The sequence below is a fragment of the Apteryx mantelli genome, chromosome Z (assembly GCF_036417845.1).
Source record: "Apteryx mantelli isolate bAptMan1 chromosome Z, bAptMan1.hap1, whole genome shotgun sequence".
Classification (NCBI taxonomy): Eukaryota; Metazoa; Chordata; class Aves; order Apterygiformes; family Apterygidae; genus Apteryx; species Apteryx mantelli.
Window position 1 is genome coordinate 73,878,296 of NC_090020.1, and position 19,729 is coordinate 73,898,024.

The 19,729-nt window shown below is 34.4% G+C and overlaps 1 protein-coding gene across 1 annotated transcript in view; it reads right to left on the reverse strand.

Moving 5' to 3' along the window:
• SPEF2 (sperm flagellar 2) overlaps positions 1–19,729 on the reverse strand; it is a 62,762-nt gene that overhangs the window by 6,227 nt on the left and 36,806 nt on the right. The window contains 10 exon segments of the mRNA XM_067315405.1: positions 3,760–3,989; positions 5,208–5,346; positions 7,226–7,348; positions 9,688–9,856; positions 10,668–10,854; positions 11,699–11,859; positions 14,302–14,439; positions 15,450–15,588; positions 15,692–15,819; positions 17,363–17,502. Of these exon segments, the coding sequence (XP_067171506.1) occupies positions 3,760–3,989; positions 5,208–5,346; positions 7,226–7,348; positions 9,688–9,856; positions 10,668–10,854; positions 11,699–11,859; positions 14,302–14,439; positions 15,450–15,588; positions 15,692–15,819; positions 17,363–17,502 (1,554 nt within the window).

Below are 19,729 nucleotides of genomic sequence, written 5' to 3' on the forward strand. Positions count from 1 at the left end.
AAGAAGCACATTGAAAACAAATCTAATCTTAGGAAAGATAAAAGCTAGAGATGCAGAACTTATTTCTGTGCTCACATGTGAGCTTCACTGTCTATTCCCATCAAATTCAGTTGATGAGCTTACAGTGCTCTTGAACTGTCTCTACAAAAGTGCTTGGGAAGGGATAGCATAACCTGTAGGCATTATTCATGGTCAGTGTGCAATTCTTTCTTACTCAGCAAAAACTTCTACCAAAAAGGCAAAATTTCAGTGGAACAAGATGCACAATTTGATATGCTTATCTATTCCAAATACAGCAATATAGTAAAACTCAATTGACAAGTCGACAATGTGAAAATGAATAGAAATAAAATTTAGTCATTGTCTGTTCTGTATAGTTGACAAATCTGGAATCATAAGGTCTAGTAGAATCACTGAGGACAGCTCATATCTTAGCAGGCTAATTTAGTTTTTTAAAATAGGCATTTTAAACAATTTTTGGCTGTTGGATTTAGAAGTGTTTAAAACTTTTTTGAAGATTATTTATGATGAATAATCACTCCTATAGCTAAGCTCCATTCCTAAACTGGAATGGTTCGTGAAGATCATGACTGTGAAAAAAATAATACAATTAAAAATATGCTTGTGTAATTTAGTCATAAAAGGGAGGATAAAATCTGGGATAAAATCTATTTTGGTCTGTTTGATAGTGCAAAGAATTACCAAAACTGGATTCACTGAAGCACCTTTAGAACAAAATTGATAAATTCCAGATGTATGCTAATTCAATTGACAATAGATGTGGAAGAAGATAGTGTTGAAAGGAATCAGAGGGGGAAAGATCTAACAGATGGTTAGTTTAATTTTGATGATAAGAACAGAACACATCCAAAGAGAATGCAGAAAACAAAAGAAAAAAACTGAGTGTTAGTAGGTAAATTTCAGACCTGACACAGTTCTTCCTATAAAAAACGAGCACATTCCTCAGGCTATATATTAAAGTCAAGGAATTGATTGAAAAAGTTAGTGAAATGAAGAAATACTGCAAAGCCACATTTAATTAGGGCAACGGCACCCAGAACAATGAAAAAAACATATTTAAAAATTTCCTTATCAAATGAAAGACTGTGTCAACAGGTAGGAGGATCCAGCACAGGTCATATATCTTTTGTCCATCGGTGCTTAGGATGGTGAGTAATGTGTCTCCATGGAGAACCAAGCGTGCAGGATAGAACAAAGTTGTCTATGATGCATCTGCAGTTCTTTAATACTTTAAATTCCTAGGAAACACAAAACTGTTCAGAAGTTTTAGAAGTTTTTTTTTTAAGTCCCCAACTAATTGGCACTCCTGTTTTGTCTTTCATTTTGGCAATTTGTTGAACATATCTTGAAAAGGCATCTTATTGACATTTGGCAAACATCCTTTGAAAAAAAGTTTATATGTTTATTTCTTCCAAGCTAGTGGTCTCTCCTTTGTTACTCTTTCTTTTTTCTTTCTTGGTTTTCTAGATAAATTGAAAGATTTCAATTATTTTAAATTTTTCCTTTATGCAATCTCCATAATGCTATAGAAAATCAGCCTAATATTCCATTTTCAGAACAACTTTAGGAATTTTGCTATTTACATAGTACAGAATATTGGTAGATTCATTTTATTTAAATATGTAGACTTTCCCTAAAGCCTGTCTCTTGTGCTCCCATCATCTCACTACCAGATTTGAAGGCACGTTTAAGAGTAAAATCTGTAGTGGTAATGTCTGCAGATACTTATTTTTTGCTATATCCTTCACCTTTACTGGTAAGGTTTCTGATGGATTTCTATTATGAATAGTCAGAGGATTGCTCATGCAAGTAAGAATTTGAGGAGTAGTGTGTCTTTGGCAGAAAATCTAGGTCTGTTGAGATATTCTGCAAGAGAGGGGTTATTAGTGGGTTATTTTTTGGTATCTCCTTTAGAGCTGCTGTCCAACAGCTTCAGTCCAGTGTACTAGAGTGCCAGCGTATAAAGTGTGGAGACTCTATAATGAAGAGAAGTGGTTATGTTAGGAAGCCTGGGTTGTAATTTATTTGATTTTACAATGTGCAGGAGAATGGGAGAAAGTATTTTAAAGATGACTTCCACAGCTTGTGCTTCACTTCCTAACTCATATGTCCAAAAAGGTAAATACCTTGATTTAATAGTAATCAGACAGTGAAAAATGATGCTGCATGTTCTTGAGGACCTAATTTTAAATAATACCATTCCTTATCCTTGTCCTAGAGAGCAGGAAGGGACAAGAGAGGGAGCTGCACATCTCAGCTGCTGTTAGGGAAGGCCAGTGGAAGACCCAGTGAATATCTTATGCTAGAGGGTATTTGTCTCCTACTTCACATATATATTTGCAATTTGAGCATTTAGATGTATTATATACTTAGAAAAAATAATGTTTCAGCATGAATCAAGATGAATTTCTTCTATCTGTGCCTGACCAGGAAGTTGAAAATATTGAAACAATAAAGGTTCAGGAGAAAGCAGCTGTCTTGTGCAAGATATCTCACTGTAATAACTGTGCTTTGGTATGTCTGTCTTTGGTATGAAAGATATGGTCTGCCACCAATAAAATTATAATACAAGCCTCCAGAGTTTGGAACCTATTATGCACTATCTAATGATTACAAAAGTAAGGATTTTTAGCTTCATGTGGCATTATATACGCAATACTAGCTGTTACTTTCATTCATTGGAATGCTTACACACATACATCTGTTCACCTACGCTACAGATAAAAGGATATACATCTCTTTAAAGGAAAACTGTAACCATGTTTCTGACTAAAATGAATTCATGTTGAAAAGGTAAATGAAAATTTTCCATAAATATATATGGAAAGTATTTCTGAATAAAGGATCAAATTCAACTTCAGTGTGCCTCTGTGGCTTTATTATATCGGAAAACTTGGATCCAAAATTGTAAATACATATTTACGTATTGCATCTTGTGATCTTAATGGCATTCATTAATCTGGAAGACTAGTTGTAAGGAATCCCTCTGCAAATATGCTTAACTACTTTCCATCTCACTTTAAAATGCTTTACCCATATTATTTTATAGTGTTTATATAGCAGTATTAAGTTTTGCTAGAAGTTATTTTCAAATGTCCTAACCCTATCGTTCCCATAATTAGAGTGTAGGTGCACAATAAACTTACATACAAAAGTAAAAATACATGTCTGAGTGAATACTTGCAAGTTACTCAAAATAACTGGTACAGGCTGACTTGAAGAATTCAACTGATGCCAAAGACTTAAGGTTACAACCAAAAATTTGCTTGGGCCCAATATAATAGTTTCATAAAAATACTAGTTTCATAAAAATGTATTTTAAAATAATTCAGCTTCAGTCTTCACTGAGATCTGAAGTAGTAAGTGAATTAAAGACTTGCATTTGAATTGATCTGTACCTCAAATATCCTGAGAACTTTTGAAGTAAGCATGATATGTACAGCTCTTAAAAACATATAACATACAGAGATACCCATTAACAGAATATTACGTACATGGTCTTGAGGATACAAAAGCGCATAGCAAAGACACTAAAAGCTTTCTGGTGTTCTGGTATTTCATATTTCACATACAATATTCTGCATTATGACTTTGCTTTTATATGTAGCATAATCTTTAATTGTAGCATGATCTTTATCAGTATAGGCAACTAATGTTTAGCAGCTCCTGGCAGTTATCTTAAATTCTAATTAGGCATCTAACAGTCTTGAAGATGTGAAAAAGAAAATTTCTTCTTACCTTTAGGTGCCATCTGTAGAAACTGTTTATGAAGTGTAGTAAGTTGGGACATAGTTAGAGTACTATTTTCAGATGTCTCTACAGGTGGAAGACGTGGTGGAAGAACACGATCAGGAATTACTTTTATATCACTGCTGATGAAGAAATCTGTCTCTTCTAAAATCATTTCATATTGGATTTTGCTAGAACTTTCAATATGGTGTCGTGCAACCTCAATCAGCTTTTCAACGCTGAAAATGTAGATACAGAAAACAATGAATACTTTTTCATACGCAATGGTCATAACTTATGGTGAAATTTTAATGTGTTTACACTCTGGTAGCTTCCCTAGGGTAAGAATTACAAATCCTCTGTGTGAATTCCATACTCGGACAAATCATTTGCAAGTGCAGCCCTCCTATGGCAGCAAGAATTGCCGAGACTATTGTAAGGATTTCAAATAAAGACAGATCTGAGCCATAGAAGGGACTTGACAGAAAAATATGAAAGGATGAGACTTTCTTAATTCCATCAGTTTTATGGGGTGGGGCATAGACGTTCAGGCTGTAATCCTCCTTTAGCCCATCTCAATACCCTGTCCTCTGCTCTGCCCTGAAAACCTAGATCTACAGAATACTTTCTGGAGTAGCATTCTGAAGAGGCATATGAACTCCCGTTACAAGTGGAATACGTATGACTTACACAGGGAAAGAAGTCAACTGTCTGAACTGTTAAATTAGTAAAATATCCCTCAGCATGTGTTTGGCCTTGACCAACTAGCACTGTCCCAAACAATTCCCAGATATTGTTCAAAAGTTGGCACATGCCAGAGATCATTTCCAAAAGGCAATTTGCATGTGACCTCTTTCTTTTGAGGAGTAAAATACTTTAATGGTATGGACATAGCCCATTCCATGCCAGGCAGCCTAAGTGTCAAATAGAGCCCCAAGCACATTTTATTTACTAGGATAGAAAAATGGTCAAGAAAAGCATTTATTATTTAATGATCCTTAAAATATTTTCGATAAATGTTATACACAGTGGTAAGAACAGTAGGTGGAGAGTTCCAGCACGTGTGAAGCATAGGAAAGAAAAGAACCCCACAATTCCAAAGTGACTAAAGCCACTGAACTGATATACAGATTTCTAGTAAACAGAATAGCTGGTTGCCTACCAGCGCTCATAAATCTGCCAAATTTCTAGTCTAGAAAAACAGTAGGACTGATAATTACCTCTACTACTGCCAGCAGAACCTTCTAATCATACAAGAAATGAGGTATTACCATCTTGGTATTACCAAGATATCTTAAGGTAAAATTAAATTCCAACTCATGAAATAAAATTACTATTTTCTATATTTTCCAAATTCTTTGCTTCTATATATAACTATATAGCAAGCACTACTACTACTAGCATAGTCTTTCATTTTAAAAGATAAAAGTTCCTGTTTAAAATTGAATATACATTACCTAGACATTTCTGCCAGGAATCGGGCTCCAAGCCACTTTTCCATATCTTTATACATTTCTTCTACTTTCTTTGTTAGCTCTTCAACAAATGCTAAAGCCTTCTTTTTTATAAGCTCTAGTCGAGATTTTGCAGCTCCCTCTGTTTAAACAATAATGTCATAATAGTTAATGTTTATAAAATTTGAGGAAGATTCTGACTCTTAAGGACCTAAAGTTTAACACATTAACTTGTATTTAGACAGCATACTCTTGAACTACTTATTTTTCAGAATCACTCCTATTTCACCATGTATTTTACAAAAGTGGGTCTTCTATAAACAGAATTCACGAGGTAACAAATATCTTAACAAAACTCATGCAGAGTTGCAGGAGACAAACGTTTAAGTGACATAGAATTTAATCAACACTATACAGCAAACAGACATAGAAACTTAATGATGCAAGTGTGAGTATCCTGTTATGGATAAATTTTAAAGAAAAGACTTCTAAAAGACAAAGTTAAAAGTACAGTAAATGTTAGAAGGAACTGAAAGTATCCCAGAGGATGCTTTCTGCCTATCTAGTCACCTTTCCTTAGCACTGTTTAAGGAGGTGCTGCCTTATTTGTGGCTTCTCTGCATTTTCCCTGAGTAGTTGCTCTCAGTATGCCACCAGGATAAATGCATGACAATTTTTGTCTCCTGGCATTTTCAGAAGCAGGTACTGCATATTCCAGTGATAGAGCTGCTCTCTCAACAGAAGCAGCATGAAAAGCAAAGCACTCTGATGCAACTGAGCAATGGAATATGAAATCAACATTAAAAACTTAGCAACTGTCCACACCTAGTGATGGTTTGCAGGTCTTTAAATATGTATCTGTATAACTATACATAATCCAGTTACCATAACTGCAAATGAAACTCTAATCTTTAAATGAACAAGTTTTGTGCCTGTGTCATTATGAAATATAGCTCAACAGGTTTAGTCTTCCTTACACGCTTATCTTGACTTTTTTGTTAAATATAATTGAAGAAGAAACAACCTTAAGAAAACAGAGCATATCACTGAATCATTGAAATTTGTCTTCATGCTATTATGATCCTTTAAGTAACAACCATTCCTTTCCTCATTATCCCAAATTTTTACAATATTTATTCTTAAGCTACTTTGGGATTAAACCTTTTTTAAAGTGGTAAGTGTACAAGCATTTGGTATGAATTGGGCCTAAAGAAGCCCTATGAATTTGTGTTTTCTTCATTAACTGCTATTTGTCCTCTACTCTTCATAATAACTACTAGCCAAAAAATAGCCCTACCAAGGAACTATTTACATGCTGATGCTTAGCCAACCGCTGCTAAACAGAGTGTATAACAGCTAAGTTCTATCTTCCCTTTAGTGAGAATGAGGTCTTTTTCTTTTACTCAAATCCTGCTTTCAGCGAACTTGGAGACTGCTTTTATTCTGTTTTTCAGACATCTGCTTTTTGCTGAAATGGACCAGTGGGTTTGAAGTTATTGGGAAAGACAGACAGAAAGATTAAACAGTACGTAGCTTTTGGAACTGTCTAGAAAGGGGTTTGGAAGAATAAACCTAAAACCTGTGTCTTGTTACTTGAATTCTGTGCAGCCTAAGGAAGAGGGACCCAGAGAGAAGAGCATCACTGGAATATCTAATTACCATCAAATTTTTCCCCAGATCAAAACAATTCATCAAATAGCAAAGAGTGGCTAAGCATTCATGTCAAACTTACTCCCTCATGATGAATAATTTTTTATTCATGGAAAAACACAAGAAATGAAACAAAAAGAAGAATGAAAAACATTATCTTCAGTTTAGAATATATTTACCGCAAAATCACTGATGACTACTTCTTAAAAAATTTCCTGGTTTCTCCAGACAGTCCTCCTTTCTCTCCTCTCCTTTTTCTTACTTATCCATCCATTTTCCCCAAAAGAGTTTGTGGACAGTTTTGACTATTGCAATGTCTAGACTAGGAATAATGATCACCCCCAAATGTAAATAACCAAATGGTAACATACCTTCATGTTCAAGGGCACTAAAATATTCCTGCTTTATTTTAAGTCTCAGTTCTTGTTTCTTTAATTCTTCTGCTGTTAGAGGAGGAGCACTTACTTCAACCACTGGTATAGGGGGAGGTGCTCCTGCAAAAAAATAGATCCCTTTAAAAGTCTTTGGACTTTGGAGATGTGTGTGTATCTGTACATATACACTCACAATATAGTGCATATTTGGAAATGCAAAATGGCATTTTCTACCTTACTTGATATCACTGTTTATGAGAATACAAATGTGGTTACTCAGATGTACTGTGTCAACATAACATACTTAAGATTTCTTCAAGGCATTTGATTTACATCTGCATGACATGCTAAGATTAACATGACACAAAACTACTCCAGCATATAAAAATGTAGTAAAATCAGTTAAATAACAACCTAAAATGTATTTCTCAATGGAAAAACACGATTGAATAGGCATGCCTCTGTTGTGATACTGGATGGTCAAAATGACCCCTTTGACCTTAAAATCTACTAATTTATGACAACCTGCACATAAGTAAACCGCTTTTGAATGATAAATATTCTTTTTGGAGCAAATTCAAGTGCAGCAAATTGTAGTAAAAATGCTATGTTATTAAATATTATTGGTTACCATCAAAGCAGTAAAAAGGACAATACTGCAATTGATAAGAAAACTGTAAAATGTCAGGGAGGAAAAAAAGATGTATGTTAGTTTATGCCTTTTTAAATCACTCTATTGGCTGCTTTTGTAGGGTTGAACTACAGCTTATTTCAACTTACTCTGCTATGAACAGATATTGTAAAGGTATTTTACCATTTTGTTTTTGAATGTTGCATGAAAATATTTCTGCAGTCACAACACTATTATTCAAAAATATTGATCTTTCTAACTGCCTTGTTCTAGAAGAAGAGTAGATAGAGGTAGATGTTATGGAAAAAAACCAATGGCATTTGGATGACACATCAGGTCAACATAAAGCGAATGGTCAATTCTAGAAGTGATAAAATTACATGTGGTAAATTGTATCTCTCAGTTACTAGCTTATAGGTGTAACTAAGAGAATTCTGTTGCAGGAGTACTAAAGTAACGCCGTATTTGGCATGAAATCAAAACAAGCATCAGTTAATGCTTCATCTCGTATCACAAGGGATGCACAGCTGAGGTTAATTTGCAGTTCAGTCACTTTATAGCTTTGTGATTTCAGGTTAAGTCATCTAGTACCAAATCTAAAACGAGATTTAGTCCCAAGAAGCAATCCACATAATAGTTTATAGCTGCTGATTTTTCATCATAAAGCTTATTTTGGAATCTGAGAATCTGCTACTCCCTTGGCTGGATTGAGCAGCTAAGCACACACCTAAGGCTGCCTTGGGTTCATAGATCAGGTGTCCATGTGGAAAAATCTTTTCAGGGCTATATTTTGCTCAGTGTGCTACGAGCACAACCAAACCAGAGCAATAGCACAGAGTACAGTGCAAATAAAACGGCTGCCAAAGAAAAAAGTCATCTGCTTTATACATAACTCTGCAGTTACAGCTTTCTCACGGGAGATGGGATACTTAGATTTTAGGCCACCATCAAACATCAAGTGCTCAAGCCCCCCTCTTACTTTGCTACTGTCCTCACTTCCTATTGAAATGATGCCATTTTGCAGAAAGAAATGAAAGTTACTTAAACCACTACCTGCTCAAGGAAATATTTATGAAAAAAGTGTATAAACATCATCACAAGCTAGGACTTCTCCCAGCAGACTGCCTGAATTACTAGGTAGAGATAGGTTCCTTTTGGGTCTTTTTCTCTTTGGCCAATAAATTTTGTATTCCCACCTGTACAGTGAAAAAGTAATAGGGCAGGACAGATTCTTGCTAGGCCTTTGTGAAAGAGCTACTTCAATGGGAGTCTGTTCTTTGTTAGATCTATATATGCTGTTAGATTTTATGTTCTTTATATATAACATAACTATATAGCATGGTGTAAATAAAAATGATGGACCCTGATAGATCTCTGCTCCTACAATTAATGACAAATTCATTTAGAAATATACTGGAATATTGGCTGTTTTATCCATATTCACAATTTATTTTAATGCTTCAAATATTTTGACTTATGGCTGGAAATTATAATAGAAAGTAGGTAGAATTTAACAGAATTTGATTTAATTTGATAAACTAGTTCTAAATCTTCAATTCCAAAACAGCACATGGAGAAAAATTAATATTTACTTCCTTGGTTCTACTCAGAATATTTATTCCTAAATAATAACGCTTATGATTTAATACACCCAACTGTCATTCAATGGCCTCTGCCTTCCTTTATCACTACCAGCTTTTCACGATGAAATATTACATTTGACATTTCAAAAACAGAATTAAATATTTTGCATTACTTTTTTCTGTATTACTGAAATATTTACATTTCAGTAGTTTCACAGTCTTTAAAAACACTGCATTTCAAATACCTTTCTTTTTAGTAGCTGATTTGGGAGAAAACTTTTTGGTATCTCTGCCATCTTTTCCAGTAGTTTTGCCTGCCATTGTCTGAGAAGATAGACGTTCTCTTTCTTTCAGTTCTAGCTGCTGATGTTCCTTTTCTTCCTCTGTTTCTTTAGACTGTATTTCAGCTGTTACCTTGACATCATATTTGCACACTTAGTCAAGCACATAGTATCAATACTATACAACTACTGTTTTAAATAGCCTGTACTTCCTGCAAATACTTGTTGATACATACATACGTACATATATAAAACAAAGGAGATATTTTACCTAAAATTGATTACATTCTGATTATTTAGGAAAAATAAAATTCTACAGCAAAATGGCAAGACAGAGGAAGATGGTTGTTTTAATTCTCATAACACATTATCTAACTACTCTAGGAAGATGAGAAAAGTATGAATCTACAGTATGCAAAGCAAGACTACAACTACACTGTAAGGGCGCAGACATTCATTTGTTTCAAAATGATCAAAAGAAAAGAAAAGGCTTACCTAGAAACCAGCCATTTGAAAAGCCTACCTAATTTACTTTTAGCTATATATATAATGGAATGTGGCCATAGTTTTTGAAGTTTTATAAGGTTTGAGCAAAAGTTGTTTCAGAGGACAAAATTTGTTCCTCTTCTCATGCTTCTATTGAGGGATAAGGGGAGAGTTTATCGTGGAAGAAGTAAGTTTATAGAGCAAAGGTCCAAAATATTTCTCAGTAATGGAACGAAGGGGTCAAAAATAAACAGAGACGTTCTAGGGATCTGTTACTACAGAGATTCTATTGCTTTCCTCATAAAAACAGAAACATATTCAATGAAAATACCATTGGTGGAGTAACAGGCATGAAATTGAGATACACAATGAACAGGCTGTGTGCTTAGACTGCGTACAGAATGGGAGGCCTTGACTGTCCAGCCCACAAATCTTTGAGTAAATAAAATATTTCTTACCATATTTGCTACTGCTGTTACTGCTGTTTGCCATGTATCAGTAATTAGTTTTTCGTCTTTTCCCAAAGTGGCCACTACATTTTCAGAAGAATTCTCATCCTTAACAAACTTCAGTGGAGTTCCCTTGCTTTTTGGCTTGGTAGTACTTATATCTGGTGAAGGCGGTTTACGAGAAACTAGAGGAATCCTTAAAAATAAAATACAAGGCATAGTTCATGATATCTTTTGTAAAGTGACAGTTAACAACTACATTGTAGAATATGTTAATAAGAATGAGAACACTATTTTCAAAATTAGCCATAGCAACAGGAAAAGGAAGAACTTTCTCTACAGCCAGTAGTTGTAAAATGTGTGGATGACAAGAAAATTGGCTAGTGTAACCGCATAAGAGAAGGAATAATAATAGATGTTATCCATTTGTTATTAACTAGGTCAAACGAGTGAGCGATCTGCTGGTATATTCCACCTGGGATAAAAGCACAACTCCATTACTCAGATGGTTTCTAAATGAACTCTAAGTATTAAAAAATGCATCTGGAGGTGTTATTATTGATGGCATTTTTAATACTGTGAAATTATTTGATAGTATCCCTTATCCTGAATATTGCATTCAGTTCTGTGCATCTTTCTAGGCTGCTTTGATTTATATCTGTCAGCCCATAATCCATTTAATTATCTTTGTCTGTGCCAATTTTAAACCTGTTAATGTTCCAGAATAATGTTTAACTTACTTATGTGAGGATTGTGCTGGAAACTGTCAGCAAAGCAGGGCGAAGTAGGAAACATTTCTCTAGCACATTTCTTTCTAAGCTTTCAAAATGTTTGATAATTCAGACGTGTATTAGTGGACTTGATGTAGGTAGATCAGTCAAAAATCATTGATAAATTAAATCTATAAGATGATTTAAGATTCATCATTTGACTATAATGCCTAGTTAAAAATTCTTGTTTACCTGTCCTTTGAAATATACCCACAAATCTATCAATGCATTGTACATTGATATTTTTATAATTTAATAATGTATTTTTACCTTCTTGATTTGACTTGATCTTCTTTCTGCTCTAAATCAGTAATATCTAACAATGGAATTCTAGTAAAATCTTGACTGCCATCTGTTGGGATTTTTCCTTCCATCGCCCTATAATAGTCATGAAGAAGTCTCTTTGTATCCTGGAAACGATCCACTTCAACCTCAAGAAGAAAAGACAGACAGATTGATATTAAAAACAGGACAGAACAAAAACTTTCTGTTATATTTTTAAATACATGCTAGCAAAAACAACTCTAAATCATAAGACCCTTTGAGGGAGAATAACAAACATATTTGTTTGAGTATTTAGACTGTATTTAATGCATACTTCAACTTGTATTAATAATGTCTTTCAAATTAGAATTCTCAATTTTCACTCAGGTATTTCTAAGGGTTAAAAACAGGGAAATTCCTTACAATAAATACTATTTGATACATTCAATTTAAGTACAATATATTTTGATGTATATGTATTTCTATGCTAGCAAGTCTATCACTACCCCCAAATTAAAGTGATCTTTTTGTTCAAAATAATTAAAAATCTTTTGTAATCCGAACTAAAAAGTGTTAAGTGATGGAGAAAAAAATTTAAAAAGCAATACAGTTTCTCTAGACCGAAGAATTCAACACACATTACACACCTAAATTTGTGTGACTCCTCTTAGGAGAAATCAAGTGAGATTCAAAAAAACATTTAACACCTGTCATGTTTTGATTTATTGATACAGCAGGGTGTTTGTTTCTAACTGACAAAACAGTACTAAATATTCATGGGAAAATGCACAAAACCACATTCACAAAACGAAGGATAAAACTGTGTGGTGTAAAACAGCACTTATCCATAAGTTACAGAGAAAACAACTTTTAGTATGACAGCGTACACAGAGAAAGCTGGAAAGAAATCTGATATAACCTTGCTAAGGTTCAGACCTTGTTAAACGGAATTTACACAAATATATGTTTTTATACAGTAACAGAGGCACCTGGGGAATATATGTAACTTTCCACAAAAAAACCCACAGAAGGAGAGCTTAAGACCAGAGAACCAGATATTTTTTGGCTGTTTCTCAAACAAAGCCATAACATAAAGGTGTAGTAATATTTTTAGTTTTGTAGTTTTTAGCATTAATAATTCATTTATTTTGGGGAATATATACTAAAGTAAAAAAAAAAATTGTCTGCTTTACTTTTTTTTTTTTTAGGAAAAAACATACACATTACATAAGGTTAATATGCATGTTTGTAATTTTAACCGGCTATTCTCTTTATCCACAGAAGACAGGTGAAACTAGATTCATAATGAACAATTTGAGCTCAGCAATATTACTTTAATTTTGCTCCTTTATGCATATAAGATATAGTTTTTAAATACATAATCATATAACTATCTTTTTACAGACAACAATTACAGGATGCATGTTGCTCATTTAGTCAGCAGTTATTTCATATTTAGACCTCTTTGTTTAGTCAGTGACCTTAGTCTTTATTTAGGGCATTATTTAGACTCTTTGAAAATAGAATTAATATTTCCTCACTATAGCAACTGAATACTTCACAAACACTGCTTAAATTATTAGAACACTCATGTGAGATTAGGGAGTGGTTCCCCCATTTAGTAAGCATGTAAAATAACACGGAGAACGAAGGCCAGGGAGGCCAATTTAAGCTGCTTGGGCCAGATTTTTCACGCACATTAGCGTAACATGGCATTTCACATGTTTAAAGCACAGTTTTCATTATCTTCTTTAGAGCTGCCAAACCTTTAACAGAAATGTCACTCAGCATACAAAAAAGCTTTTCTATTCCGTTTTAAAGCCCTGACCCTGATCCCAGCTGAAGCACCTAGAAGGGCCATCACAGGAAAATCTTTCTTTAATTCACAAACTGAAGTAACCCACGGTCTGGCTGAATGAGAGGAAAGGCTGAATGTGGGGAAGGTGAGGGCCAACTAAGTGAAGACAGATTTCTGAAAGCTTTCAAGTTAATGTCTGAAAGCTGTGTCAAATTTTAAGAGGTTTTCTCAAGAACAACAACACATCACTTTCTGCACAACCATTCCTGGCAGATTTTCAGATCGGTCGGTAAGTAACATTTCAAGCTACATTAGTGAAGTTGTCACTGAAATAATTTCTTGTTATGGGAAATACAGGACAACTTTAATAGCCAGTGGCCCTGTAACAGCAGCGAATTATATAATTTAACCAAATTAAGAGCAGATGTCAATATGATCACAAAGGGATAAACAGATCTGACATTTTTGTTACAAAACTCAGCTGATTCACTGGATGGATAAACTGCCAAAAGTAGCACTATATATTACAAACTGAAAATTTGAGGGTTTTGGACAATAACAATGGTATTTGTCTTAACCTTTTCTGCCACAAAATGGTTAAATATATGGAATGTTATTTACTTTTCTTTTCTAGCTATCTAGTTTAATTCAGAAGAGGCATGGACATCTGCTTATCTAATTCTTGATCCCTCACTTATTTAGAGCTAACCACATGAAACTCCTCTGAGGATTATAGTCCTCCAAATCTAAATCAAATCTAATTCATTATCTTCTTCCATTGCAGACTTAGTAGAACAGCTCCACACCATACCTGCATAAGAGAAAAAAAATGGTTCATTGCAATCCCCTTATGATCAGGTAACCAGCCATCATTCATGATATCAGTACGTTCCTGGTCAGCTTCTTCCCTTCTGTTACCACAGATATCCCAGAGACGATTTCTCAGGTCCTAAATTACAAAATCATATATAAGAAATAACTGTGAGAGAAAAGTATCTTTTTATATTTATTATTTTAAATTATATTTGTGCTTGTGGCTAAGGAACCTTCCCATTTAGGGCTTTTTCCTCATTACTATAAAGGTCAAAGCCTGGTCAAAGAGTTATGTATTTTGTGCTTACAGAGAGCTTACAGAAAGTAGCTTTACAAATGTGCCAGACAGAAGAATCCAAATGTATGAGATGAATGAGTAGGAAGAAGACCATACTAGATTGCCTTGCTTTCCCCCAGCAGAAAGACTTATCTAATCTAGAAAAAGAAGTGAGAATACGAACAGCTACACTCCCAACACTACCAAAAACTTTCAGCTTGAACGGTTTGCTAGCTGATGCAATTACAAGAAGAATACCCTAAAGGGACTTGCAATGTGATAAATTCTGAGGAAATTACGTCAGTGTTCAAATATTCTTCCAATTGGCATAGGTCCATTCCATTTTTCTTTAATGTGGATGATTTTTTATAGCTAAAGGTTTTTCAACTAGTGACTATATCTAATAGCAACATTATGTGGCTCACTGACAGCACTGGGGACCTATTAAGCATACATGTATGCAAACCCTCTGTTCCCAATCGCCATCTCTGCATGGAAATGGCACGGCAGACCTGTATGCCACAAGACAGGAAGACAGGAGTGTTGTTATATGCAGGGCCAAGGTAGGCCAAGGTAAGTTCTGAAAACCATAAAATGTAAAGACAAAGAAGGCAGAGAAATATTTACTCTATGATGTGCTAGAATACCACAGTACAATCTAAAAAAAGAAGCAAAACATAAGAAAGATATGGCCAAAAACCAAAGGAATAATTGTGAATTATCCCTTTATGTACAAGGGGAACTGAAATAGTTTTAGAGGAGCGGTAAAAAATAAAGAATTTAAATGACAATATCATTCTTATTACACCAATCTGGTATACAGGCAGATAATACTTCAGGGTGTATTATAACTTTTGCCGCTTATTTACAGTAACTCTTTGGTGTAGTTCTGCTTTTGTTTCCTCATCTTCCCACAGGTCATCAGGAATTGAATTAAAATCTGATTGCCACTGAGATACAAACTCCTGTTTAAGATCTGGACGCTTCAGATAATCCTGGAAATTTTTTCTGTGAATTGTGATAATAATTTTAGTGTTAAAAGACATATAGAATGTCAGAGGAAAAATAGAAAATATTAATATTAAGGTAATAAACTGCTATTTCTACTCACCTAGTATTTGCTAAGTAATAAATCCCAGAGTGCTGTTCATCCCTTAGGCATCTAAGTATAGTTTTGATGGTATTTACATATGCATTTTCTACCATTTCCCAGTAAGGTACTAAAAAATCAGGTATCTCCTGTGAATTATTTTTAAAAACATCAAAATTAATTGATACATTTCTTGGTAACCCATTTTGCTGTATCATTAGCAAATATAAGAAATATTATTTCAGGAAATCATGTTACTTATCGATTTCTTTCTCTGTGTATTTCTTCTGACCTATTTACAACTGATTATATATACCGTACCAACATATAATGCATTTTCTTAGGAGAAAATGGCAGTATTCACAATGAATGGGAAGTCCCAGTGGAATTTTGCTGATATCTATGTTTTTTAATACACTCATAAATGAAAGGAAGAAGGATGAGTAGTTAGGTAACAACGTTTGGTGGTACAAAATTGTTCAAAATGGTAAAAATAAAAGCTGACTGTCGAGTGTTGCAAAAGTGACTGATTGAATGTCACGAAATGCAAAATAAAGCCCATGGCCAGAGGGAACCCAACATATTGAGTTATGAACTTCAGTTACTCAGAAAGAGATGTAAAGAATATGCAAGCTAACTGCAGTCATAAAGGCAAAATGGGTAAATGTTAGGAATGGAATTACAGAACAAAATACAAAACATCATTGTGCTCTTCTCAAATCCACTCTCAAACACTGCATGCAGTCCCAGCTCCCCATCTCAAAAAATTTACAGTAGAACTAGAACAGACAGACAGACAGAAGGCAACAGTCATGATCCAATGTATTTAACTGCTTCCACATGAGGAGAGTTTAACAGATTATGACTGGACTGGAAAAGCAACACTGAGAGGGCATGAAGAAGGGAGATGTGATAGATCTATGTAACATCTTAAGTACCTTCAGAGAGTGAATACAGAATTATTATTCATTGCATCTCACAATACAAAAACTAGGGTCATCCAATGACCCTTTCAGACAATAGGTTTAAAGCAAAGAAAGAGAAATAATTTTTCAGAAAGGGTGTAATTTTACAGGACATACAATGGAGACCAAAATGTAAATTACTTCAAAAAAGCAACTAGATAAAATCACGGAGAAGTCTATTGAGAGCTACTAAACACAAAGATGCAGATATAAAATCATCTCAGGAAACCCCTAAACTTCAGATTGCTGGAAGCTAGAGCGGTGTCCTGGGGAAAGCATATTAGAGTATCCTAGGAGAAAAACCAATGCATACTTACCCTGTTCTTACATTCTTTCCCCAGGTATCCACAACAGGCCATTGTCAGAGACAGGAAACTGGGTAAATGGGCTTAAGTTCTAGTAAATCTAGGTTTATATTTCATAATATTAAAAAGTCTTATTATTTTGGCATCCACATACTATTCATCACCATCATGGTGAGGAATTTACCCAAAACCAAACTCCAACATTTTAAACAGTGTTTGCTTCTCTGTGGCATAACATTCTAGTAACAGCTGCTATTTGTATTTTTAGATATTTGTAATACAATATTAGTGTCTCTTTCAACTTTTATATATTGGAAATATTGAAGAAAATATTTTGTAATGACAGAAAAAGTTTAGGTAGAATATGTTATAAAATATTGAGAAAAATACATACTCTAGTATCTAACCATGAATGAATGTACCTTGGGAAGTGGTTCATCTACATAGACCCACTCATCTGATCCTGGTTTAATTAGTGGTGGTCTCACAGGAATAGGTGGAGGTAGATCTTCAGATGTGGCTTGTGAAGGCTTTTTGCCTGGTGATTTTTCTTCAACAGAGCCTTGTATATGAATGTATAATTAGTACCTTCAAATGTATTTTAAGTGTAAATAAACAGAAGTAGACATCTATGCTACTCTGACAAGCTCAAATGTATTGTTCATCAAAAAACATACTGATCAAATCAGTGATGCCATAGTTACACAATCACTTTTCAGCTAAGCTATATTTTGCAGGATTGTTACTTTTCTAAAGCCATCACTGTGAGAGAAGCAGGAAGATAATGAATTGTTATGTATAAATACGAAGCACATTATCTACCAGGTAAATCAAGGTCAATGGTATTGTTATAATTCTGAGATTCACTACAACTATCATGATTTCAAGGACTCCCTGCTTAATTCGAGAAGGAATATAAGCACATACAGTTTCCATGCACCAAGGCTTGGAAGAGAGTGCATCAAGAAAATCAAATACTGAAGAATAAACAACCAGATAAATTGACCTAAATCTGGCCTAAAATGGAAAACAAACCTTACACTAAGGAAAAGCTGAGAAGTATGAAAGATGATGCATAGCATAAAAGGAAAGAGGGGAAAAAAAGGAAAAAGCTAGGGAAAAAGAAAAAGAGAGAGAAAAGATCATTTGGTAGAGAAGCAAGCAAAAAAACTAACCCTGGTAGCTGAAAGAAAATCTGAAAAATCCATAAGAAAACTGGCAGCAAGAAGAAACAGTAAGATGAAGCCTTCCCTGAAGCATCTAAGCTGAGTCAGATGAAATAAGTCTACCTTTCACCCCTAAATGTAAAAGACATGGGGGTCAAATTGAGCCCTATGAGAACAATTACGTGCAGCCTGCATCCATACTACTTTGGGAGGAGAATCTGTCCTAAACTTGGTAAAAGAGGAACCTAAAGTATAGCAAAATAATACTGAACATAGTTAGCAGCTCCAGAGCATGATTCAGCCTTACGATCTGAATTGACCTCTGGAAAGATATTAAATTCTCTTCAGTGACTATAAAAGGACCCTACAGCAACTAAACTTCCAGGTTAAATGTGAAGTTAATTAATTGCTTAGAATCATGTGCATGAATTCTAGCCAATTCTGGTGTGAATTTAAAAATATTCAGAGAAAATAAATAGGCTTGCATCAAACCACTGTTGTAAGTCTTATCCTTTTTGTTGAAAGAAGTTTAATATTTAAAGTAAAGCTATTTCTTGGTTTACTTGCTTTTAACTGTGACAAATCTGCATTTGAAAAACACTGTCTTGCTGAGTGCTTCAATGCAACAACTGCATATCTTAGTCCTGATGTAGGGTGATAAAAAGAACATAAACTATCAGCCAAATAAAATATTCCAAGAGTACTTCTGCTAAATATTTTGAGAACTAATCTCTGTATTTCCCTTTGCCATATGACTCCCAGAATCCTATTGATGTCTGACATTAATATATACTCTCATACTGCTGTTTTGCTCATATTAACCTAATAGTGAAGGACAGCATGGAATCTATCAACTCAAACATGAAATTAGGCATTATTAACTAACCAGAGAGAGAACTTTTCCACAGGGAGTAAGTAGTCCTTACAGTACTTCTACAGCAGAGCTGAATTCTAACCAGAAAATATGGACTTCATTTGCATCAACAGGAATTTTGCCACTGATTCCAGTGGGGCCATGAATTATATCAAACACATGAAAAAAACTATTCAAGTCAGGTAGTTCTTCAAAAACACTCCATCCAATTATCTGCCAGGTGTGTTACTTCAAAGAAATTTTGATAAAATGGCAGCCTTTTGCAGGAATAGTAGTCTAAATTTTTACAGTTAAGAGTACCTTTCCAACTAATTAATACTGACTGTTTTTTTGGTGGCCAATATATCAAGAGGTTCTTTGAACAATTGCCAGCATAAAACCTGGTGATTCAAATGTTTACTTAACATGATTTACTTGATGCATCTTTTCCACAGGATACTTAATCTTTCTTTACTTTTTTATTTTTAGATGATTCTGCCCTTTTCTGAATGAACTCATTAGAGTTCATTAAGAGGAAAAGGGTCCTTAAGAGGAAAAATGCAATATTGACACAGCAAAAGAGATGTCAATAACACTGAGTTATCCATGTTTTTAAGCTGTTGGTGATAAAATAGTATATGTTGATAATGGCAGGTCAGTCTTTCCTATACTGTCACTATGCTATCCCATGTGGTAACGATGCTAGCTGTAAAATTTAAACCAGAAGAAAAGGACTGGATTTAATAATCATTTACTTCAGAGATTATAAA